The 25,715-nt window shown below is 40.1% G+C and overlaps 1 protein-coding gene across 1 annotated transcript in view; it reads left to right on the top strand.

Annotated features, from left to right (window-relative positions):
• Positions 1-14,166: 14,166 nt before the first annotated feature.
• Positions 14,167-25,715, top strand: part of LOC131422006 (transport and Golgi organization protein 1 homolog) — a 34,429-nt gene continuing 22,880 nt past the window's right edge. Inside the window, exons 1-2 of the mRNA XM_058568866.1 lie at positions 14,167-14,449; positions 15,667-15,755. Coding sequence (XP_058424849.1) covers positions 15,681-15,755 — 75 coding nt within the window. The 5' untranslated portion in view covers positions 14,167-14,449; positions 15,667-15,680. The remainder of the gene's footprint in view (positions 14,450-15,666; positions 15,756-25,715) is intronic.

Below are 25,715 nucleotides of genomic sequence, written 5' to 3'. Positions count from 1 at the left end.
CTGGTATGTGGCCAGGATGTAATAAGTGCTATGCATTAAAAATCAAACCTCAGGGCTGGCCCGGTGGCGTAGTGGTTAAGTTCACGCGCTCTGCTTCAGCAGCCCGGAGTTCACAGGTTCGGACCCTGGGTGCAGACCTACGCACTGCTTATCAAGCCACGCTGTGGCAGGCGTCCCACATATAAAGTGGAGGAAGATAGGCACGGATGTTAGCCCAGGGCCAATCTTCCTCAGCAAAAAGAGGAGGATTGGCAACAGACGTTAGCTTAGGGCTAATCTTCCTCACCAAAAAAAAAACAAAGAAAACGAAAAAATAATCAAATCTCAAAACTGTTTCTGGCAGAAGACTTTAGCTGCTTGACATATAAAAAAGTTAGAAAACTAGGGGCCAGCCTGGTGGCGCAGCGGTTAAGCGCACATGCTCTGCTTTGGTGGCCTTTGACGGCCTGGGGTTTGCAGGTTTGGACCCCGGGTGTGCACTGACGCACCACTTGTCAAGCCATGCTGTGGCAGCATCCTATATAAAAGTAGAGGAAGATGGGCATGGATGTTAGCCCAGGGCCAATCTCCCTCAGCAAAAAGAGAATTGGCATCGGATGTTAGCTCAGGGCTGATCTTCTTCACACAAACAAACAAAAAAAAACTAGAAAACTATTGGATTGGAGCCACCAACATCTTGGTGGCTTGTCTTATTTCTGCCTCTTTTAATACCCTGTCACTGTGCTCTAGGCTTTCAGGGCTGACCTGAGCCCCCATCAGTCTGAAGCATTTCTAGCCTTCATTTCCATCATTTTGAACTTTCTTGGTCCTAGTTTAATGATGAATTGGAAAAACTCTCAAGACATGGGACACCTGGAACATTCTTCGTTCCTAAGGAGAATAGCAGATAGTTTCTAATGCAAATCTCCTCTCCATCTTTTCCTCCATATTGAAAAAAATGATGATTTTTCACAAATTGTTCTTATTTCCCACATCTCCATACACAAATTTTCCATACCTTAATAAATTATCAAATTAACATATCAACAAATCTAAAACTAAATATCATAAACAGATCTGATCTGAATATACATTTTAGCATTTCCCATGTTATGTGCATAGAGTGAAATAGGTCTTGCATATGCAAACACAATCCTTAGTAATAAAATACAAATCAAGCTATCGTAGAGTAGGATTTTTCAATTAAACTTTAACATTTTTTTGCCAGTAAAGTTCCTTCTTTCTATTTCTTTGGTCTGCTTTTGATTTTCTGAATAGATTTGTATGGATAGGGCTTTAAGGAGAGCTGGAAACTCTGAAGAGCCACCATTTTGCATTTGAACAGTGTCGTTTCCTGACTTGGGCTTCTGTGGGAAGTGCATATGATTCCAAGGTCAAATCTGAAGTCTTAGTGATTTCCCGAGGGTTAAGGGAAATCTTAACAGTGGAAAGATGTTTGAGCAACTGGTGTGCACTCAGCACTGCGTTAAGTATTTCCATTGCAATATCTCTTTTAATTCTCTCAATAGCCATAGGAGGCAGGTATTTTATTTTATACATTAAGTGACTGAGGCACTGAGAGGTGAGTAGTTTACCAAGGCCGTTCATCTAGCAAGCAGCACAAATATCCAGCCCACATTTGTTGTCTTCCAAGCCAATGCAAGGAAATACTATCACAGATTTTTGCTATATTTCTACCAACCTCCAAAAGTAGGAGAACAGTCCATTTTCCTGTCAAAGGAAAAAAGTCCATTTTCCTATCCGGGGTTGGGTCTGCAGTTATCCAATTATGGCAAGACAATGTGACTCTTCTCTTACTGCTGTTCTATAGATTTAAATACACTATCATGACTTCTCATTTACTAGATTTACTTCCATGTCACCACACGCATTTTTTCTTACCAGAAAATGGTATTGATCCAGAAAGGTCTTCAGCTCCTTCACAAAGACTCACCTGTGTATCTGCCAGAAAATTGGTTCCTTCTTTCTTTTCTTTTGGTGGCATCTATGTCATTGTAGCCCTGAGTCTCTGGTGCACAGTTGGGAGGATCATAATCCCCTGGGAGGAGAGTTGTCGTTTCTCTGGACAACCTGTGGTTAAAGGGACAGCAACTTATAAGACATAGCTGGGAAGGGCAGGAGGAAATGCAGGAGCAACCTCGTCTCGTGGTTCAGTGCCAAACGATGGCTAAGCCCCAGCACATTAATGGATTATTCTTGTCCATGGAGCTGATGCTATCAAGATTGATAATGCTCAAGTGGCCTATTATCAGAGCCTCTCGACTTGATTTGCAAGTAGCCCAGGACATCGGCATGCTTGATTATTGTGGCATGACTGGATCTGGCCTGGCAAACCTGCCTGAACTCAACTCATTGATTAGAGTAGATTATAAGAAATCCTCCTTACTCCTGACTTTTATTGAGCACTGACTATGTGCCAGTCACCGCTAGGTGTCTGTCCTGATGTTATTTCACTTGGACATCATCTTGGGACAGTGTCACTGACTGGTTTGAACATAAGCTTTGCCTGCCTAAACCCTTGTGAATGTCAGTTGCTGGCAACAGGAATTGGGTTTTGTGAGGTCTGTGCCTAAATGTTGCTTGTTGGTGACAGTGATAAGAGAGTGGCACTTTTCACCTTAAGGATTCATTGGTACTCCACATGATACCCAGAAGAGAGTGTCTCTTATGGGCTCAGACTTGAAGAGGGCTCCCTGGTCCTTTAATAAATGAAGTCCAAGGGTAAGCCCACTGTGGTAGACTGAATAAAAGCTCCCCAAAGATATCCACATCCTAATCCCCAGAACCTGTCAGTATGTTACCTTATATGGCAAAAGGGACTTTGCAGATGTGATTAAATTAAGGATCTTGAGGTGGGAAGATTATCTTAGCTTATCTGGGTGGGCCTGATGTAATCACAAGGGTCCTCATAAGAGGAAGGCCGCACCTGGCACAGCACCAGGAAAATAGCACAGGCCCAACCAATGATAGTGCTCTGTAGACTTACATGTAGACCCCCCCTGGCCCCACCACCCACATATAGGGGCCTTCCAAGGTTTGCTTCTTGCTTCTCTTACAGACCTTCTGCTTCATCTACCCTTTCTAGGGTTGGACCTTTCCTCTCTCTGTAACCTTCTATGGCTCCCATTGCTCCACAGCATTGCTGTCCTATAGAGCCAGAAAGCGAGTCACATAGGTAATTTAAAAGTTTTTAGCAGCCACGTTTTAAAAAGTAAAAAGAAACAAGCAAAATGAATTTTACAATATATTTTACTTAACTCCATCTATCTAAAATATTATTATTTCTACATAGAGTCAATATAAAAAAATTATGAATGAGCTATTTCACATTAATGTCTTCAAAAGTTTTTGAAATCCTTGGTGTATTTTATATTGACATCATATCCCAAATTGAATGCTAAAATGTTATCAAAAACATTTGATCTCAATTCAGAGTTCATTAAATTGGCTGTTGAAAAGCTAGATTCACATACTCAATGTGTCCCAGACTTACATAAAAGTTTTCCTATAGTTGAATTACATGTTATATTTTAAATTTAAATTGCTTAAACTTAAATGCAATTTAAAAATTTAGTTCCTCAGTCACACTAGCCACATTTCAAGTGGTCGGCAGCCTCATGTGGCTGCTGACAACCATATTGGACAGCCCAGATAGAGAACATTTCCATCTTTCTAGAAAGTTCCATGACGTCATCCATTGTGGCTCCTGCTGAGATGGGCAGGAGCCCATCTTCAATCCTTGCACCCTCCTGCTGCATCTACGGTGAAGGGTCCCCACAATGCTCTGCTCTATAGCCATCAGGGTCAAGTGGTCCTCTTTATCATCCTGACTGCAAGGCAGGCCCAGCCTTCCAGCCTCCTCTCAGCCACTTCTGCACCCCTCTTGGAACACGTTTGGATGCTTTCCTATGTTATGTTATTTTGGGGTGTCAGGGATGTCTTAGGTTTTCTCTTCCACATCATCATTTCCTTTTTACTCCAGTGGCTGCGTGTTGGCATTGTGTAAGGGGAGAGGCATCTCTATATGGGGATATACAGTCCTGTGGGCTTCACCTGAGCAGTGAGGCATAGGGCCTCTCAGTCCTGTGGCTCCCTCAGATTTAATGCCCACTGTTTGTGTGGGGGTGGGGAGGGGTCTAGCCCTGGAATATGTGGCATAGAGCTCCTTCTTAGGCAGTCACACTACCCACTCTCTAGTTAACCGTTATCTTCTTTGTGGCAGAATAAGTGCTTTTACCTATTCATGTTGTCTTCCTACACCTTATACTCTGAGTTATCAGAGTCTTTGGTTCTTGATATTCATAGCCAAGCTTCTAGACACACACACACACCCACACACCACAAAGATACACAATATTTTATAAAAAACCTGGATCTTCAATTGAAAACCTTGTTTTCAAGATTACTGATGGTGGTAAGGGTTTCAAGAGCACATTTTGGAACTCAAAACAACCTCAGTCAGTATCTCCAAATATCATCCCACTCAGTATTTAAAATGTCGTTGAGGAAAAAGAAAATAACTATGACTCCATACTGATTTAAACAAATGATTCAATGAATAAATAAATGGGACATAAGAATTCCAAATAATTTATGTGAGTACCCCCTGAAGGAAGTGGAGCTTAACTTCCCACCCCTTGAGTGTGGGCTGCACTTGGTGATGTGATTCTAAAGAGTAGAGTACAGAAAGGGGATTGGGAGTCACTTTACAGTGGAGAAACCCAGAAAACACTAGCTCAGCCAGGTGATCAAGGTTAACGTCATGAGCGATAAGTCAAGTTAATAGCGTGCACCCTTGATATGGTGCAATGAGAATGGCACTTCACCTCTGTGACCTTCCTCCCAAGAACCAGTGACCCCAGGCTAATCATAGGAAAAACATCAGACAAACCCCAAATTGAGCGACATCCTACAAAATACCCAACCAGCACTCTTGGAAACTGTCAAGGTCATCAAAAACAAGGGAAGTCTGAGAAACTGTCACAGACCAAAGGAAACTAAGTAAGGAGACACATAATGACTCAGTGTAATATGGTATTCTGGATGGGATCTTGGAACAAGAAGGACGTTGGGGAAAAACTAGTGAGAACTGAATGAAGTGTGGAGTTTAGTTACTACAAATCTATATTGGTTTCTTAATTGTGACAGATGTGCTATAGTAATATCAGATGTTAACAATACGGGAAACTAGATGAGGGGTATATTGGAACTCTCTGTACTGTATTTGAAACTTTTCTGGAAATTAAAACTATTCTAAAATAAAAATTATTGTTGAAATTATGTTCAGGGAAATAAAATAAAGAATGGATTAGATCTCTTTTTTAAAACGTACCACATGGAAATCAGTGTGAAGAAGAAATAACGGTGGCTGTTTCCAATATGATTTCAAGGTTTGAGAAGTTCTGCAGTGCCCAGTAGGTGGATACATCCCATCAGTAAATAATTGTGGTTTTTGAGAAATTAAATAGGGTAAAAAACTATTTTTCTTTTAAAAAAAGGAGCTGGGAAAATGAAAGTAAATAAATAATAGGGTAGAAAAGCAAGATAAAAGCCAGAGTGATATAAATACACAAAACACATGCCACAAAGACAAATCCATTTGCTAAAAGTGTGCCAGAAATTTGGCTAGAGCTTTCTTCCATCCAGCTGAAAGAGGGGAACATGATCAGGCACATGTAGTGTCCAAAGACAAATACTGACCAGTGTCCAGAAAAATCCCACTTTTTCCTGATATTTAGACCAGAGGGAAAGTTTTCCCTTGTATCTTACTGTGAAAATCATCTTCAATATCATTTCTACAGTAAATTCAGCAATGAGTTTCTCTTTAGTTCATGTTTGTACCCAAGGCAATAGCATTTCAGCAATATTCAATTTGATCAAAGCAAATTCCATGACGTTTAGGAGCAGAGAAGTAACTGGAACACAGCAGCTAAGTCCAGATACTCTGCTGAGGTGGGAGTTGGATTGACATCCTCTCCAGAAAGTTGAGGAGCCTGATAAGGACCATATTAACTCTACATAGAGACAGGCCAGGGGAGCAAATAATCACTGGACATGACAATATTTCAGGCTGTGCACTAGGAACAGAGGTGTCACAGATGAATAAAACATGACGTTTGTCCTGAAGGATGTTACATTCTGGTTGGGGAGAGATATGTAAAGAAGTTAGTGTGCTGAAGTATTGCACGTGACATGTGAACAGGTTTAAGGAGAGCATAGTTGATTATACCCTGGTGGTGGTGAGGAAAGAGGTGTGAGAGCCAGGACATGTTTTTCAAAGAAGAGGTATTTAGAATGGTTTCTCTGGTGATGTTGTAGCCAATGTGTAGGAAGTGAAGATTCCAGGGGCACATAGGAGTTGGGAGGTGTCCCAGAGGTGAAACAGAAAGATTGGTTGGATACTGAGCTCTGTTTCTGGTCCACATGAAACTGGGAGAAACCAGTACTATATTGGTCAAGACCTTTTTGATTGTAAGTGACAGAATCCCAATCTATACAGGTTAGGGGGAGAAAAAGGACTTACCAGCTTGCTGATCAAGAATGTATTCATCAGCCAAACCATAGGAAGATCAAGGTGCAGCTGGGCCTTAGGAAAACCGGGGGCTTGAACATCATTAGGAGTCTCTCTTTCCATTTCTTGTCTCTGTTTCTCTATGTGGGTTGATTGCATTTTCTTTTCCTGAAAATTGGCTTTCTCTGCATGGTAGAAAATGTGGGCCTTTGTTAATCCCTAGGTTTTTTATCTTAAGACCCCTGCCACTCAAGAGATTGACCATTTATACTTTGAAAAATTCTGGAAAAGAGCTTTGAGTTGGGTTAAATGCCAGCCACAAGACCAATCAATAGAAGCCAGGGTGGGGATGGGGCCAAGAAAGAACATGGAAGCTGTCATGATAGTCATATAGTTGAGGAGATAGGCTATTCCAAGAAGTTGCTAGGCAGATAATCCTAGATATCTGCCTCACTTATTAAATGCTTGTTATCCACCAATCTCAGGACTAGGAGCTGGCGATGTGAGACAGTACTCAATCTTCTCTCTCAGGGATGTGGTGAAAAAAAATCACTAATTCCTGGACAACCTTCTCCTGAATTCCACTTCTCAGATATTCTCTCTCCTTAGTGCTTTCATCCAAAATTTAGAGCAGAGTCATCCAACCATGGTCACTTGGGATCTATTTGGCTCTTTGAGCATCTCTGAAGTCGTTGGATGCTTCATTTGGATTGTAAGCGCTGAATTCTCCCTCCCACAAAGGGCAGTATGTATTCTATGCTTTCTTACTTGGTTATACAGGTGTCCTGTGGGAGCCTCTTGCTTAAACTAGGAAGGCAAGATAAGTCACCACCATTAGTTTGCCACCAGCTCTCTAATGGTTCTTTTGGAAGGGCCAAGATTTCTTCCAGTGATGATAAGCACCAGGGACCTTGTTATGCAGGAGACCCCAGGGAGTATATGGACACGAAGCTTGGACCATTAGCTGGGCCTTTGGGGGCATACTCCGTCCCTGGTGAGCAAGGAACACAGTAATTATAACCCAGCATCGATTTCAAGGGGGTGATTGCAAATCATATCAGAATAGAGAATCTACACTTAACCCCTTAGATAAGCTGCTTGGATCAGAGGCTGAGAATGTTGACTCACTCTTCAGGGTCTTATAAGCACAGAAATCCAGAAGCTAGGAGTCTAAAAATCCTCGGAGGTCTGTTTCACTTGGAAACTGTCCACATAGTAATAATAGCTATCCTTTTCATGCATACAGTACTTTATCATTTCCTGGAATCCCATACACTATTATTTCATGTAATCCTCGTAAAAATCCTATGGACTAGGCACTACTAGTACCATTATTTTATAAATGAAGAAACTAGAACTCTGAGAGGTTAAGTAGTTGCTTAGGGCCGAGTCTTATTTTAATGGTTGATTCTTTCTCTTTATTGTCAATTTTCAGCATAATGAGTTGGTGCTCTTGCAATCTGCAATGGTGGCTAATGAATTTTTTGACTAATAAATTTTTAAAGTATGATTATAAACTTATAAATATATAATTTTATATATTCATATATATACAGACACACACACACACACACACACAGTGTTTCAATCTAATGAAGTCATTTTTTTTTATAGCTCAAATTGTCCCAAAGTGACTCATGGGAGCCCCTTCAGGCTGGTTTCTGTGTCCTTTTGATATGACTCTGTCAGTCGCTGAAAGCTTACTTTCTTTCTGGTGCAATAAGATATCCCAGGTTCATCTTGTACATTTCTTGTCCAGGTTCTAAAATCAGCTGTTTCTCCAAGGAGTCCTGGTTTCTTGTAGTGAGAAATGGTATTTGACGACCAGTTAATCAACCATCATTTGCTGTTGTGCTTTACTAATATAAGAATGGCTAATCAGGTTTGGCCTCATAGTATAGTATTAGAACAGCGACTGGGGCATTTTGGCCGATAGTGCACTACATCATAAAGGAGTCAGGAGGCAAGACAGTAAGTTGAACTGACCTCCCTGCTTTTGATTTCATGTCTGTATAGCTGTCTGTATTTGGTTGAAGCCTACAGTTATTTAGGGCACATTTCCTCCTCAAATATTTACCAGTTAACATACTTTGTACCAGACTCTGTTCAGGGTCCTAGAGATACACAAGGTACAGATATACAGCAGCTCATAGTTATTGGAATAAAAGAAATGGGGTAGGACTGTCACTGTCTTTGTCCCCCTTGGAACTGACGGCACGTAGATTAGACAATAGCTGACCATGAGTTGCAGTGTTTTCTATGCTAATGGTGTTACCATTGACTTCAAGCTCTACCCCCTGAGCCTTCTGGCCTGAGGGGATAATTGCTGGAAGGGAGAGTCATATCTTCAGGGGTTCCCAAGGGGATGAAGGGTACCTTAGATGCCAGGTGTAGTGATCAAAACATCAACTCCACTTCTTTCTCTAGGCCACTGGGCAGGACCCCAGGTGCAGCCAGAAGAAGAAAAAGCTGTTGTTTCCTATGAAAGGAAATAAAAAACCAGTATTTAAGAGTTTAAGCCAAATTAATGATCTGCATTTCAGGGCCCCAGATGGTGTAGGTTAGATTACCACACATATTGCTTCAGATTTTAGTCTAAATGTTGAGGCAAGAGGGAGGTTTTCGGCTTGCCACATTTCTCATTTATTCAGCTGGATGCTCGGATCATGAGAAATGCGGAGAGTGTATACCAGCACAGTTAAATGCTTTTGGAGCCATGTCATTCTCCTCCCTCACTCCGTTGGAATATAAGCTCCACAAAAGGAGGGATTTTTGTCTGTTCTGTTCCCTCTCCTATCTCTAGCACTTTGGATAATGCCTGGCAAATAGTAGCTTTCTCAATATTTCTTAAACGAATTAATATATTTCTCCTATGGCAACATTAATATGTGTAGGCTCTTCTTTGGGGGATCTTCCTTTTGTCCTTGCTTGGATCACATATGCATTTTTCTCCCAAGGAGAAATTTGGTGGACATCTATCATCCTTACTTTATAGGGAGGGAAAGGGAATTTTGGCGTTTGTTTTTTCAACCAAATACATCCCCTGACTTTCACCCTTCTGTTCTTTTTCTCTTTCTTTTATAAGGAAGGCAGGAGGGAGCAAGCTTGAAGATTAAAGTGAGTCCCATGAAAACTGTGGTGTTTCTCCACTCCTCTTCCCTCCACCTCCCTGCAGCCAGGGAGAGATTGAGACATGTAGCCTCTCTGGTTGCCTTCAACCAATATTCTTTATGCACTTGTTCACCGTTTATTTGGAGGCAGGCTGTTTGCTGAGTGGGGGAAGGATGAAGAAGAAAGAAATAGGTGACAGTGCTCAGCCTCTTCTCTACCATTCCAAGCAGTTCAGCTCCAGCCCCAAACTTGCACGCCCCTCTTAGCCAGAAGGAAAGCTCTGCAGTTGATCTGACCCACTCTCCTTAGGTGGGTGGTTAGCAACTACCTGCTTTTACTCAAGTGTATCTTTCATGGGATTCTTACACAGTATCCCAAATTACTTCCAGCCACACACTATAGTCTCTCTGAGAGGAGTTATAATACTACATTTTCCTTTGTCTTGCTACATTTCCAATTCCCTTTATAGATTGTGCCTCAGGCAAAAGTGCTGTGGGCCTTGGTCTGTAATGAAGTATTTCTCGATTTGAGGGCTTGTCTTGCTTCATTGTCTCCACTTATCTGGCTGCTTAGGGCTTCCTTCTCTACTGTGGGGTTTTATGGTTTTTTCGCTCTGGTTCTTTATCACTTGTCTCCTTTTTCCAGCAAAACCAACCTATCACGTCTCCTGGTGCCTCAGGACACTACTGAAAATCTAGTAAGTGGTTTTTTTCTTTCATTCAACAAATATTTATTGAGTATCCACTAATGTGCTAGGTGCTGAGATTACAATGATTAACAGAAGATAGATACGGTCCCTGTCCATTTCACCATCTCCACACCAACACTTTAGTCGCCATTACGTCTGTGTTGGACAGCTCCATTTATCTTCTAACTGACGTGTCTGCTTACACTCTGATCTCCCTTTGATCCATTCTCCACCCAACACCCAGAAGGATCTTTTCATCATGCTTAAAACACCTCTTTAAAACCTTCGTGACTCCCACTTCTGAAACAGTGGTGTGAGGTGCAGTATGGACCCACTCCTCAGAGAAACAACCATAACTAGTGAACATTATATGTATATCCCAACCATTAAAATCTCTGGAAATCGTCCTAAGGGCATATAGCAAACAAAGAAACCTTTATTAAAGAAAATCTAGTAGATCTTGATAAGAACGGCAAGGGTCTGTGGCACAATCCGCCCCTCTCCCATTCCCATCTCATGCTTGTTGACAGAAGCTCTGACGCGGGAAGGTATTACCAAGAAAATGGAGCTCCCTATCCTCTCAGCTCCCAGTCAAGGGATATGGAGGGGCAGACCACCAGCATTTCTCATCCCCCAGCTCTGGTAGGTATGGCTGAGAAGACAGGGGCTCCCTTCCTCCACCCAGGCTCCACATATAGGTGGAGGCTCTATCCAAGGTATGGCAGGCTGAGAACACTGGGGACCCGATAGCCCTTGATCCAGCTTGCTTGCAGGGTGGAGGTTTCGTGGAGGTTTTTTGATAAGCAGTTGGATACAGGATTCTGGGACTCAGCGACTTGAGACTGCAGATATGCAAAGCCAACCTGGGGAAAGTGTGGTGACCTCTGGGGAACCAGCCCTTTACTCCCAGGCCTGAGGCTCCAGAGGGGCAAATGCTCACCCCTCCTGCTGTCAGCCTCCCAGCTCCAGTTCTCTGGTAAGTGATTTCTTGATACAGAAGGATGAGTATTCTTTTAACTGGATTAGTGGCACGTTCCTCCCACATTTTTGATCTTTATAGATATTAACTTAACTCAAAAGTTCTCTAATGATGAGCAGGTATTTTAGGCCACAGCAGGTAGGTGGAAGGACTGCACATTGAGGACTTTTTATTTCATAATCCGTGCATCACCCCATGCTATTGCGTCTTACACACGTAGCTATCATATGAAATCGTTGTTTAGGGTTTTAAAAAGTAGCTTCTGTTTGTAGCACATTTGATAGTTAAAGAAATAATATCTAAACTTTGTAGTAAGCTCTAAAAATTCAATCAGAAAAAGACAAACATTCAGATTTTAAAGTGGGAAAACGACCAACAAACATAAGAAAACGTCTGTCTTGCATAGTAATCAAAGAACAAATAAGACTAACAATGAAATGTTTTTCACTTATCACATTGGCCAAGAGTTAAAAAATATCCAGGGTTAACTCCTCCTCTGCTTTTGAAGCCGGGTACCTGAGAGTTACTGTCAATATTCAATAAGGTTACTTTTGGACCTTGTTATGAAAAGAAGCTAATCTTGTCAACTTGCTGTTTTCTTGTTTAACCTGAGGGGTGACTCAAGGGTCACAAGGATTTATGAGCTTGTTTTACAGAAGAAAAATAATGCTTTCAAGGATCCCCAGATAACCAGCCCCTAGCTGCTGCTGACACCCAGAAGTCAGATTTCCTAGGGGCTTATCAGGAGTGAAAGAAACAAGGTTCCTTTGTTTCTTTGAAGCCCCCCCTCTGCCAAACCCCTTAGCTCTATAAAACCCCCTGCTCTCTTCTCTTGTTAAGGTGGGTTTGAGAGAACCTATCCTCCTGCCTTCTTGTTTTGGCCAATTCAAACAAACCTTTCTCCATCTCCGAGCACCAATGTCTCAGTGATTGGCTTACTGTGCATGGGGCACATGAACTTGAGATTAAAAGGTTCAGTATCAATTTCTGAAAGAATTTTTGTAAGTTTGGTGTTATTTCTTCTGTAAATGTTTGATAGGATTTACCAGTAAAACTACTTGTGATAAGGTTGTTAATAATTATTTCAATTTTTAAAGTAGATATTGGATTATTCAGACTTTTTGTTTTATTTCGTGTAGAAAGTTATATTTTTCAAGGAATCTTTCCATTTCATCTACATTGTTGAATTTGTTGACATAAAATTGTTCAGAATATTTCTTTTTTTTTTTTTATGTGAGGAAGATTAGCCCTGAGCTAACATCCATACCAATCCTCCTCTTTTTGCCGAGGAAGACTGGCCCTGGGCTAACATCCGTGCCCATCTTCCTCCACTTTACGTGGGATGCCGCCACAGCATGGCCTGACAAGTGGTGTGTCAGTGCGTGCCTGGGATCCGAACCCGGGCCGCCAGCAGCGGAGCACACGCACTTACCGCTACACCATGGGACCAGCGGCAAGAATATTTCTTTATTATCTTTTTAATGTGTGTGAGATCTGTAGTGATAACTCCTTTTTCAATCCTGATATTAGCACACAAAATTATTGTTAAAGGATGATCATACAAGTGTTTTTTAAAATTAAAAACTGAAAAAAACCTCTGAATGTTTAACAATAGTGGATTAGTAATGTAAAAAACTTTAATATCTTGAGAGATTGAATTACTATGTGGCCATTAAAATTATAGTAAAACTATAATGAAATACTATTACACACTTACCAGACATGGCTAAAATTTAAAAGATTCACAATAACAAATGTTGATGAGGATATGGAGCAACTGGAACACTTCACTCCCCTGTGGTAGGAGTATAAATTGGCAATTAGAAAACTGTGTGGCAATATCTATTAAAGCTTAAAGTATACATACTTTCTGACGCAGAATTTGCACTTTTAGGTATATACCAATCATAAATCTCTGCATATGTTCACCAATAGACATGTAGAAGAATATTCATAGAAGCTTTATTCATGTTATCCCAAATTGGAAATAATCCCCATCTCTCCTCAACTGTAGAATGGATAAATAAATTCTAGGTATATTCATGCAATGGAATTCTACAGCAATGAAGAAGAATGAACTGTTGATACAGATATAGATAATGACATGGATGAATCTCGTGGGCATTATTTTGAGAGAAAGAAACCAGACACAAGAGAGTACATACTGTATGATTCCATTTGTATGAAGTGCAGGAGCAGGCAAAGTTAATCTATGGTTTTAGAAGTCAGAATAGTGGTCACTTGTGGAGAGGGGGCTGAGAGTAAAAGTTGAGATCAGTTTGAGCTGAAAGCAAGCACTTCATTCAGAGTTCCTGCAGTAGGGAGCACTCAAGGGAGAGGGACCTCCTGAGCAAAATTTCATTGGGGTTTTCTAATTGGGTCATGGGTCAGAGTGGAAGAGCAGTGGGGAAGCCAGTTCGCTGACAGAGTGGGATGCTCACACTGCTTGTCACATTTCAATGGTCCTGTGACTTTTGGGTCAGCAAGCTCTGAACCAGGGTGGCCCATGGAATCTGCTTGCAACCGTCTGCTCCTCAGAATTTATTGCTCCTTGGGATTTAATCTGCTTTTCTCAGTTCCTGAAATTGCCTTTAGGCACGGAGTTCAGTTCAAAGTTCATGAAGGGAGAAGTACAGCTTTCATGGAGGTATGAGGACATGAGGGAGCCTATTAAGGTGCTGAAAGGATCCTATATCTTGATCTAGCTGGTGATTACAGGGGTATATACATATGTAAACATTCATTGAGCTGCTCATGTAAGGTTTATGCACTTACTGCACATATTATACTCAATTAAAATTTAAAAAGATATCATATAAGTATACTTTATTACACAGAAAAATATTTCTTTTGTATTGCTGAGGGAAAAAGGCAAGATATGCTAGAGCTTACTTGTACTAAAACAAATGTTTATGTATAAGAAGAAAGAAGATTGGAAGAATAGATGCCAAAAAAAGAGATTGTGAATGGTTTTTGTTTCTGCTTGTTTGCATTTCTAAACTTTCTATAAGTCCCTCACCAGACTCCCTCATTCCCCAGGCTCAATAGCTGTAACCACAAGCTTCACCACCTCCCACCCCGATGCATTGATGGCATCATCCGTTCTACCAGCCCACCAGAGGTAGCCGTCTTCATCCATGATCCCTCTGTCCCCTGTGAGGTAAGGCATATGGCCTCTTGTTGAAGCATATTCCTCTCAGCTCATCGGATAGAACAACAAATCCAGAAACCTGGGTTTACTTCACTTCCACAATCATTTAATGGTATGAACTGAGCACAGTGGCTAACTCCAAAGGGAGATAGAGAAAAATCACAGGATCCCCACTCTCCAGGGGCTTCCCCTATAGAAAACTCACACACACACAGAACTTTGCTTGGTGACCTCTCTTAGCATCAGCTTTTTTTTTTTTTTTTTTTTTTAAAGCTGGAAACAGGAATAATGATGGTACTTTACTCTGAGGCTTTTTTCTGAGGCTGAAATGAGGCAATGCAAGCATATCATTTAGCATAGGCCCAGTTACAGTGTGTGTAAGGGATGGCGGCTACTATTTTCTTAGTCTCGTTGTCCATCAAACACAATCACTGCTCTTAAATTGTGCCTTCAATTTCCACACTGTCCATGACTACCTTTCCAGCAGAAGAAAGTAGCTTTGGATTAAGATTCTTACACCAGAAACACAATGGGGTGATTAGTACAAATAGCTCTTTGCACAGGCAGCCCCATTTTGCTTGATCATTCTGTAGAGTATCCACAGATTCTAACAGCATTTGACTCTGACTGCTGTCAAAACCACACGACTAATTTGTCCAGATTCTTAGATCTAGTGGCAATCTGCTTATTAATGTTCTAATGCACTTTAGTAAAACACTGTGTAAGCAACTCGTTTCCAAACAGCACAATAATCCCAGTAGGTATATGAGATGTCTGAGTCTCGTCTTTGGAATCCCTCTATTATGGGAGAGAAAGAGATATATTTTTTTTTTTGGTGAGGAAGATTAGCCCTTAGCTAACATCCAATGCCAATCCTCCTCTTTTTGCTGAGGAAGACTGGCCCTGGGCTAACATCCTCACCCATCTTCCTCTACTTTATATGGGACGCTGCCACAGCATAGCTTGACAAGCGGTGCGTCGGTGCACGCCCAGGATCAGAACCTGCCAACCCCGGGCCACTGAAGCAGAGTGCATGCATTTAACCGCGACGCCACCAGTCTGGCCGCAAGAAAGAGATTTTTAAGTCTCAGTGTATTTAAGTTATCGTGTCAAAGTTTGGAAATATTATGCATTGTCGCCCTACAGAAATTTTGTAATATTACAATGTTTAAAAAAATTTACCTAGCCCTTAACTCAGAAATTCGGCTTTTGATATTTTTCCATAGGAAATAATAAAAATATGACATTTAAAGAGTTAACGTGGATGCTCACTGAAGAAGCATTTGTAATGAAAATGGCAAGAGCAAACATCCTTGTAAGTCATGATCTTAGGGGGAAAGCTCTCAGTCCTTCACCATTAAGTATGATGTTAACTGTGAGTTTTTGTAGACACCCTTTATAAGGTTAAGGAAGTTCCCTTTTATTCTAGTTTTTTGAGGGTTTTTACCATTAACAGGTGTTGTATCAAATGCTTTTTCTGCATCTATTCAGATGATCATGTGGTTTCTGTCATTTATTCTACTAATATGGTATATTATATTGATTGATTTTCATATGTTGAACTAACCTTGTATTCCTGGAATAATCTCAGTTGATCACAGTGTATAATCCATTTATATGTTGCTAGTTAGGTTTGCTAGAATTTTGTTGAGAATTTTTGGGTCTGTATTCATAAGGGATATTAGTTTGTAGTTTTCTTTTCCTGTGATGCTTTTGGTTTTGGTATGAGGATAATCCTGGACTCATAGAATGGCCTCATTTTATGGCCTTATTTTGAGGTTAGGCCTTAAAAATCCTGGTGTCATATTTTTGGAAGAGTTTGTGAAGGATTGATGTTAATTCTTTAAACATTGGATAGAATTGACTAGTGAAGCCCTCTAGGCTAGGGCTTTTCTTTGTGGGAAGTTTTTTGATTACCAGTTGATCTCTTTACTTGTTATAGGTCTAATCAGATTTTCTATTTCTTCTTGAGTCTTTTTTGGTAATTTGTGTTTTTCTAGGAATTTGTTCCTTTCATCTAGGTTGTCTAATTTGTTGACATACAATTGTTCATAGTATTTCGTTATATTCCTTTTTCTTTCTGTACGGTCAGTAATAATGTCCTCTCTTTCATTCCTGATTCTAAAATCAGGAATAATTTGAGTTTTCTCTTTTTTTCTTGGTTATTCTATTTAAAGAATTGTCAGTTTTGATGATCTTTTCAAGAAACAACTTTTGTTTAGTTGATTTTCTTCATTGTTTTTGTATTCACTATTTCATTTATTTCCAAGGTAATCTTTATTATTTCCTTCTTTACACTCGCTGTGGGTTTAGTTTGCTATTTTTTTTTTTTTTAGGTTCTTGAAGTGAAAAGTTAGGCTATTGATTTCAGATCTTTCAAATTTTTAATGTAGGCATTTGCAGCTATAAATTTCCCTCTGAGCACTGCTTTTGCTGCATACCATAAGTTTTGATATGTTGTGTTTTGTTTTCATTTATATCAAGGTATTTTCTAATTTCCCTTGTGATTTCTTCTTTGACCCATTGATTATTTAGTAATGTATTGTTTATTTTCCACATATTTGTAAGTTTTCTAAATTTCTTTCTGTTTTGGCTTTCTTAGTTTGTTCCGTTATGATTAGAAAACATACTTTGTATGACTTAAGTCCTCTTAAACTTATTTCCTGACCTAACATATGGTCTATCTTGGAGAATGTTCACTGTACACTTGAAAAAAACGTTCATTCTGCTGTTGTTGGGTGGAGTGTTCTATAGATGTCTGTTAAATCTAGTTGTTTTAAAGTGTTGTTCAAGTCTTCTGTTTCCTTGTTGATCTTCTGTCTAGTTGTTCTCTCCATGACTGAAAGTAGGTATTGAAGTCTTGAACTGGGGAATACATTTCTCAATTAAAAAATAAACTTTAAAGTAATGATGCTGCTTTTTTTGGTGGCCCTTTCTCAAAGAATTACCCTCAAATATTTTTGAGCAGAAGCAATACTGTTAAAACAAAGGTATAGTCACCCAGGGTAGTTCATTTGCAGTGGGAATGTGAATGTTTGTACTGCCTTCTTGCAGAATTCTTCCCTGGTCTTCTAGCTGAAAGGAATTTCTTCTTCTTTTGAACTCCTTTAGCAGTTTATCTATGACCTTCCTGATTGCATTAAATTGTCCTCCATTTATTTATCTCCCCTAGGGTAGTTTCAGCCCCTCAAAGAGTAAGGACTTTGTCTAATTCATCTTTATAACACCAGCTCTAAGCTCAGTGCTTTTCATTCTCCAGACTTCTGGTAACATTTCAGAATAAATTTTAAGAGGAAATATATCATTGCTATTTGGCCAAATAGTGGCATTAAAAAATGTATTATTTTACACTATAGTTAGAAGTATGGGCTCTGGAGTCAGACTTCTTGGGTTTGAAAGTGGACATTACCACTTATTAGCTGGGTAATCTTGGAAAATTTACCCAACCTTCCTAAGCCTCCATTTTCTCATCTGTTAAATGGGGATGATAATGGTACCCTCATGCTAGAGTTGTTGCTATGAGCAAATGAAATAACATTGCTAAGTGGTAAAGACAGTGCTTGGTACTTAGTAAGAGCTCAATTAACAATGCTTGCCTAATCATTATTTATAATCTCTTACCTGGACAATATAACAATATAACGTGGCAATGGCTTCTGTAGAGAACTGGCTTCAGTTTTATTCTTTTGGAAATGGCACAGAGCAGCCCTTTTTTATTTTTCTCTCTCTCGCTCTTTTTTTTTTTTTTTGTGAGGAAGATTAGCCCTGAGCTAACATCCAGTGCCAATCCTCCTCTTTTTGCTGAGGAAGATTGGCCCTGGGCTAACATCCGTGCCCATCTTCCTCTAATTTATATGGGACGCCGCCACAGCACGGCTTGACAAGCAGTGTGTCAGTGCGCACCTGAGATCTGAACCTGTGAATCCTGGGCCGTCAAAGCAGAGCACAAGCACTTAACCGCTGCACTACTGGGCGGGCCCCTGAGCAGCCCCTGTTTAAAGACATGTGGACAAGTTTTTTATCTTTGAAAAAGCAGTGAATTAATAGATCTAGTCCTTGATCACCAATGGCTGCTATGATGATAGCCAGACATTACATGCCTCCTGATGAAAGAGCATCAGATGACCTAAGAAATAGTCTTGACCAAAAGAAAGAATCAGGCAGGAATCTGATTAAACCTCTAGATCTATCTACCAATTTTCAGCAAATACAAAGGACAGAGGAGCATGTTAAACATCATAGGGATGCAATTAGCAAAATCCAGGCTGTCAAATATTCAAAAGGACCAACAACTCAGTTTCCTCAAGTAACAAATTGCAAAGGAAAAAAAAAAGAGGAAATGAAGAAATCCTTAGATTAAAAGATACATGAAAGACTTAACTAATCACAATGTGCGGGCCTGATTCAAACAAATGGGAAACAAGAGAACATTCATGACTTCTTTGATGGATGAAAATGTGAACAGTGGATATGTGATGATAAGAGGGAATTGTTAACTTTTAGATATAATAACAGAATGTTTGTTTTTAAAAAGTCATTATCTTTTGGAGATATATACTAAAACTGTCTATGGATAAAACATGATTTCTGGAAGTGGTTAGGCATAATGATGAAACAAGATTAGCCATGAAGTAATAATGAGTGAAATTGGGCAATGGATACATGGGAATTCATTATACCATTTTGTCTATTTTTGTATATCTTTGACATTTTTCCATAATAAATGTTTCAAAAATAGGTAATTGTGTCAGGATGCTGAGAGATACTTCAGCACAGCATGTGGGACTCCCCAAGGAAAGCACAAATATCTTCCTTGGAGGACCTGAGAATTGAATCTTGTATGAGTCACTCATGGGTATAATGAGATGGATAATTTTTTATTCATCAGAATTTTACAGGAACCAGGGAAGATGGACTTATTAGCTGGAGAGCCTGGTTCCTATGAGAGAAATATTCTGAGTGTAGGACTTGGACTACACTTCCTGGAGTGCTGAGTATTGTGGGAAAGTTTAGGGGCTCAGACTTCTGAAAGGCAAGGCAGAATGATTAGCAAGATGACAGGAGGCAGGGCAGTGCGTGATGGGATTCCTCTCCACAGTTCCCCAGTCTACTACCATAAAGCTACTTCTTTTGTGAATTCACACATGTGATTGTGTCTTGTGGAAAACAGCAAGGGACAAATGGAGTTAGCACACACAGATGTAGGAAAAGAGAGACGGAATCATGTGAAAGTAAGGTCAGAATTCACACAAATCATAGACAGGGCCCTGCATTCTAGCAGATTTTTAGATTTGGAGGTTCAAACTCAAAGGGACAGGAAGGCCCACAAGTGACTTCTGAGACAGATGTAACATACTCACTAGAGTAAGGACTGATCCTGTTCACTTTATTTTACAATATCAGTGCCCCAAGCTTTTGCACTTGCTAGTTTCCCTACCCCGAACACTCTCTTCATTCACTTCTCCCTCCCATCCCGAGAAGCTATCTGACTCCCCAGCCTCAGTTAGGAGTCCCTTCTATGCACTCCCAGTGTAACCTGTGTTTCTGCTTTATCATGCTTTCTCTACTATATTACAATTGCCTGTTTCCTTGACTGTGTGTTCTGCGAGGGCAGGGATTCTGTCTTGTTCATAGTTATGTCCCCAGCACCTATTGCCGAGTCTTGCACATAAAAGACACTTAATATTTTTTGTTGACATTGAGTTGTATTTACCTGATGCTATCCACTTGGGACCCCTAGACTCTTCAAGATTTTCAAAGATGGCCATAGGGATCTCCCTGTAGTGGACTGTGGTTACTATAGTTTATTTCTACCTCGAAGGTCTTCCCATCTCTTATTTTCTGTTTCCTTTAAGAATTCCTCCTCGTCTCCACGTAATCCCAGTGAGACTGTCAATCATCGTTCTTCAACTCCCTCCCCTGGGATGAACAAACATCCCAGGTTGAGCCTCTTAAGACACAGTCTTAGGGACAGGCATATGACAGAAGCCTGGCCAATGAGAGTCCTTTCCAAGAATTTTCCAAAGTGGAGGTGGAAAAGTAAGGCTATTTAGACCTTAAACTGAAGAAATGTGAGTGTAGAGTTGCTAGTGGCCATTATATCTGCTTTTTGGAGGAAACTCATCAGGGAACTACTCACAGAGAAAAGCAGACAGAGAGATTGAGAACAAGAGGGAGAGAGACAAAGAGAGGTCTGATGTTATTTAGTTCCATTTTTTCTCCTAAAATTATGACTACTTCAATCTTTGATTCCATAATCCACCTTGATGGTCTTCCCAGCAGAATGGATTTATCATTTCACCTTTTTGCTCAGGCTGGTTTCTGCTACTTGTATCCCAAATATTGCTGGCTAACGCAAGGTTCTTTAGCTGCTGCTGGTATTTTACAATTGAATGGAAGGTATACATTTTCTCCTGTGTAGGCTGCATGGCTAACTAAAAATACCAAGTTTGTTAGCTATTGCTAGAATCATATCAACTCAATGTGTCAACTTTGCGCATTTCAGAAATTTTGAGTGTCAGTCATATATGTCTTTCATAAAAAGAAAGATAAAGCCAAAATTAATATTGCCTATGACATGCAGTTTCTCACTAGACAGAATTTTTCACATGAGATCAGTGGGGGAAGAAACAGCGCAATGAGTCAAGGGTGATGAACATGTCAAGTCTTTGGACTTAACTGGATCTATGAGTATGGTATAGGGAGAGTCTGAGATGGAATCGGGCCATTTCTCAAGTTGCCTTTTTCATAGTTTTGAATCGTAACCTGCCTTCACCTGTCCTGAAGATTTGAACCTTGTATTCTGAGTTTTCTTTAACTTGCTAAATGAGAGCATTTCCTGAGCCATGTGGAACCACATGGCTCCAGCAGAGTCCTCCAACTGTAAGTCTCTCACCAGAGCCTGGGCAATCAATCCAGACTGCCTTTGTCTCCTTCCAGATAGCCTGGGGTTTTCCACCCACCACAGAATCCCTTTGGAAGTATAAGGGCAGAAAGAACTAAGCCCTATAAAAAGGTGTTACAAATATGGAATTCCCTTCTTAGTGTAATTCATAAAAATAATAGTAATATATAAAATAAATGTAAGAAGTTCCAACAACATCCTTATTTTTCCCATGTTGGCTATTTCAATGTTTTTAAAAAACATTGGATATTAAATTGTTTCAAAAGTATCTTGTGTGCTCCTGCTTCTCAGTTACCCTGTTTTATGGACAACCTAGCAGTGAATGCAATTAATCCAGACAGCATCTCTCTATTCTCTATTGCTTCTATAGGCAGCCAGCCTAATGTGCCCCCTCTCACATTCCTGTTATCTGTAGCATATCCATTATATGAACCCCTCTACTTAATTCTCTTTTCTTGCTCTCTCAACTTCATGTTGCACAGGAACAGGACTTTTTGTTCCCTGAACCTTACTCTCCCTTCAAATCTTTTCATGGTACCCTCTAGATTGAACATCAGTTGAGTAGTTAATAAATTCTTCTATATCAACATCTTCTACATCCTCTTCACTGAATGTTCTCTTCATCATTTGCCTTTCTAGAGATCTGGCTCGTCATGAGAATAGGTTACCATTTCCCCCTTTTAAATGGAGGCTGTTGATTCTTCCATACTACTTGGGTTTGGCACCCTCTGAGCTTCCAGTACCACCTCCTGACCATTACCCCTCTGACCCTATGTACAATCCCTCTGTCTCTTTGAGACTCATGCCATTTACCTTTACCACCCTCTGCCACTCCTGCTTGCTGTAATTTACCAACCTCCATTTATCCCTTGTCCATTAAAGCCTGTAGCATGAGGTTCATGATCTTTCCTTTGACTCCATGTCCCACCATTATCCTGAGTGACTCCTACGTCTATATGGATGACCAATCCTACACCCTAGTCTCTTCCTTCCTTGACCTGTACCTTCAGGGAGTTTCATGATACTTAATCCACCTATGACCATGCCTTTGACTATGGCATCACCTGTAAATGTTTCACCTCTGAAATCTTAAGTCCGTGCATCTCATTTTTTGATGACTACTGCTGTGGACTGAATTGTGTCCCCCTGAAATTCATATATTGAAGCCCTAAACCCCAGTATGATGGTATTTGGAGGTGGGACCTTGGAAGGTAATTAGGTTTAGATGAGGTCATTAGGGTGGGGCCCTCGTGATGATGTTAGTTCTGGTATAAGAAGAGATACTAGAAAGCTTAGTCTCTCTCTCCACTGTGTGAGGACACAGAAGGCAGCTGTCTGCAAGTCAGGGACAGAGCTCTCACTAGAACCCAACTGTGCTGGCACCCTGATCTCGGGCTTGCAGCCTCTAGAATTGTGAAAAATAAATATCTGTTGTTTAAGCCACTCAATCTATGGTACTGTTCTGGCAGCCCCAGCAGATTAAGACAGTCACCTTCAGTCTTTCCAGCTCTACTAACACCTTCAGTACCTTGTCTTCTCACCATTGATCTACCTTTTGCTTGAATGCAGTTTCTTCCCTAATCAGCTTAGATTCTTTGTCCTTCACTTTAACCATTTTCTTGCCAATATCCCTAGATCCCTTGCCCACTCCCCTTTTATTGTACCTGCTTGGAAAAACCTTAATTCTGGGTCATTCCTACTCTCCACTTGTATCTGTGATTTTCTGCAATATTTTAGGGTGATTTTCTCTAATATTAGAGAATAATTCTCCAATATTTTAGAGTGACATTGGAGAAAATTACATAACTACATAGACAGTGACTTTGAAGATGGATGGTCACCAACCGCAAATGTGTTCTTATCATCACCCATTTCTCCTGCAATTCTGTCACCTGCTCTCTCTTTCATTTTCAACAATGATAATTTTAAACATTGTCTACTCAGACTCCTATGGCACCATTTTTACCATTCTGATCAGATGACACTGAGTCATATTTCACAGAGAAACTAGGAATCATCAGAGGGAAACTAGCTGAACTTCCTGCTGTGGAATCTACAAGCTTACATTTGTCTGTACCCATAATCCTTTGTCTTATGGTGGAAGAGAGATCCCTCTAGTTTAAGCCAGTCTCTCTTCCCGTGTTTAAGATCCAGCTAGCTGCATTTCTAGAGTGTGCCTGGTGCTTTGACAGTGCATTTATGTAGCAGATGGACAAGTTTGGTCCTCTGGCTGAATGGCAAATCAGCATCAACCTGCAGTTTTAGTCTGTCCATAGCCTTCGCAGATGTCCAGCTTAGTGATGTGTTTCCAGTCCTCCATCTCCCCAGGGCTGATGGATCTTCCTGCAGCCACACAATGCTTCAGACTCTTGAATCTGTAGCAGAAACCATCAAAAATTGTTTTTAGACTTGATGAATATTTCTACCAATAGTAGGTCTATTGTAAGGAATAATCTTGGGAAAATGATACAGCTTATTGTCAAATATATAGGAGGCACTCATTAAGTGGTAGTTGATGTTCTTATTACCATTCTATAAGATGATCTATTCAGACATCCAGTTTGGATCAACTTCCGTGAAGACTCTCACTTACTCTTCTTGAGAAGAGATGTTTGTTAGTGTTAAAAGTGAATCAATAAAATGATAGTACTAACGATGGAAGGAAGCCAGCCATCTGGAGAAACCCTTCTGAGTTTCTTTTACTTCTCCAAAGCCTGAGCTGTGTGAAGGATGTGTCAGAAATGGGAATATAAAGCAGAATCTACTTTTATGAACTCTGAGGATAAAAAGATAGCCTATTATTTTACAAACTGGGCTCAAAGTCTCTGGATATTATGAGAAGTTTCCGTGGGGCCTCAGGCATAGATAGGATAGTAGTGAACACATTTTATAAACCCATAATTCATTTTATGTGTATTTGATTTTGGTGATGGTGAAAGAGTCAGATGTGGGAAGAAGATTGGAGCAAAACTCTTTGTGGTCTCAGATAGAGGCAGAGTGACCCTGTGTATTTTGAACATGAGAGTGTCAATTAGTGGTTACTTGATAGCTCATCTGTATTAGATAATATCTGACTACCCAGTCAGCTCCTGAGACTAAGACAGATCAAACTTGGAGAACCGTTGCTAAATTAATTCCCAAAGCACCATTATGTCTTTGTCTTTGTATTATCATTGCTTTCTGGGCACAAGTGAGAGTTGACTATTTTGAACATTTTAAACGCTTTTCTTTTAAGAGTGTAAGAAATAATCTAGACATTTCATAAGGTGATGGCACGTTGATGAGTGAAGACATGCCATATTTGAACATAACTGTATTTTTTGCTGCTCCATAAAATACCAATTAAGTCATGTGCTTTCTTCATGTAATCTTAATGTAATATGCTGATATCATTTCCTATCACAAATGCTTCATTCCTTCCTTCTGTATGTCCACATAGCTACAGTGAAATTTAGAAATTATTATTTAGCAAACTCTGAGGCTTGATACAATGCTTTGGACCTGTGATTTCTCATTAATCTTTATTGATGATGATAAGAAATTCCACTTCTCAGGGTATGTGCGAAGATGCTCATTTTAGCAGCTTGGAAAAAATCCAAGTATCTTTGATAGGCAATAGGCTCATTAAACTATAATTTTTCCATACTAAGGAACATTATGCAATAATTTGAAAGAATAAGATATATGATCACATACTGTCATGAATAAAGCTCTAAGGTACAGTGTGGAGTGAAAAATGCAAACTTCACCATAATATACAGAATGATACCTTCTACATAATCCCTCCCCAATATTAGAATGTATTTCTATGGGGATAGATACATAGATATAGATTTATTTTATTTTATTTTATTTTATTTTATTTTATTTTATTTATTGTGTGTGTGTGTGTGTGAGGAAGATCAGCCCTGAGCTAACATCTATGCCAATCCTCCTCTTTTTGCTGAGGAAGACCGGCTCTGAGCTAACATCTATTGCCAATCCTCCTCCTTTTTTTCCCTTTTTCTCCCCAAGGCCCCAGTAGATAGTTGTATGTCATAGTTGCACATCCTTCTAGTTGCTGTATGTGGGACGCCGCCTCAGCATGTCCGGACAATCAGTGCATCAGTGCGCGCCGGGGATCCGAACACGTAAACCCCGGGCGGCCGCAGCAGAGCACACACACTTAACTGCTTGCGCCACCAGGCCAGCCCCAAATGTTTATCTTTTTAAAGGGAGGTATAATTACAAATTAATTAAACACATCCAACCTTTTGATTATAACTAAGTTTTATATTCTGGACTCCTTTGGAGCCAGAAGATATGGACTTCAGAAGTCTCAAGGGAATAAAAATAGTCCCACAACCTAATGGAGTTATTGTCATAGATGGC

This window comes from Diceros bicornis, chromosome 26 (assembly GCF_020826845.1).
Source record: "Diceros bicornis minor isolate mBicDic1 chromosome 26, mDicBic1.mat.cur, whole genome shotgun sequence".
Classification (NCBI taxonomy): domain Eukaryota; kingdom Metazoa; phylum Chordata; class Mammalia; order Perissodactyla; family Rhinocerotidae; genus Diceros; species Diceros bicornis.
This window is presented reverse-complemented; position numbering and strand designations above follow the sequence as displayed.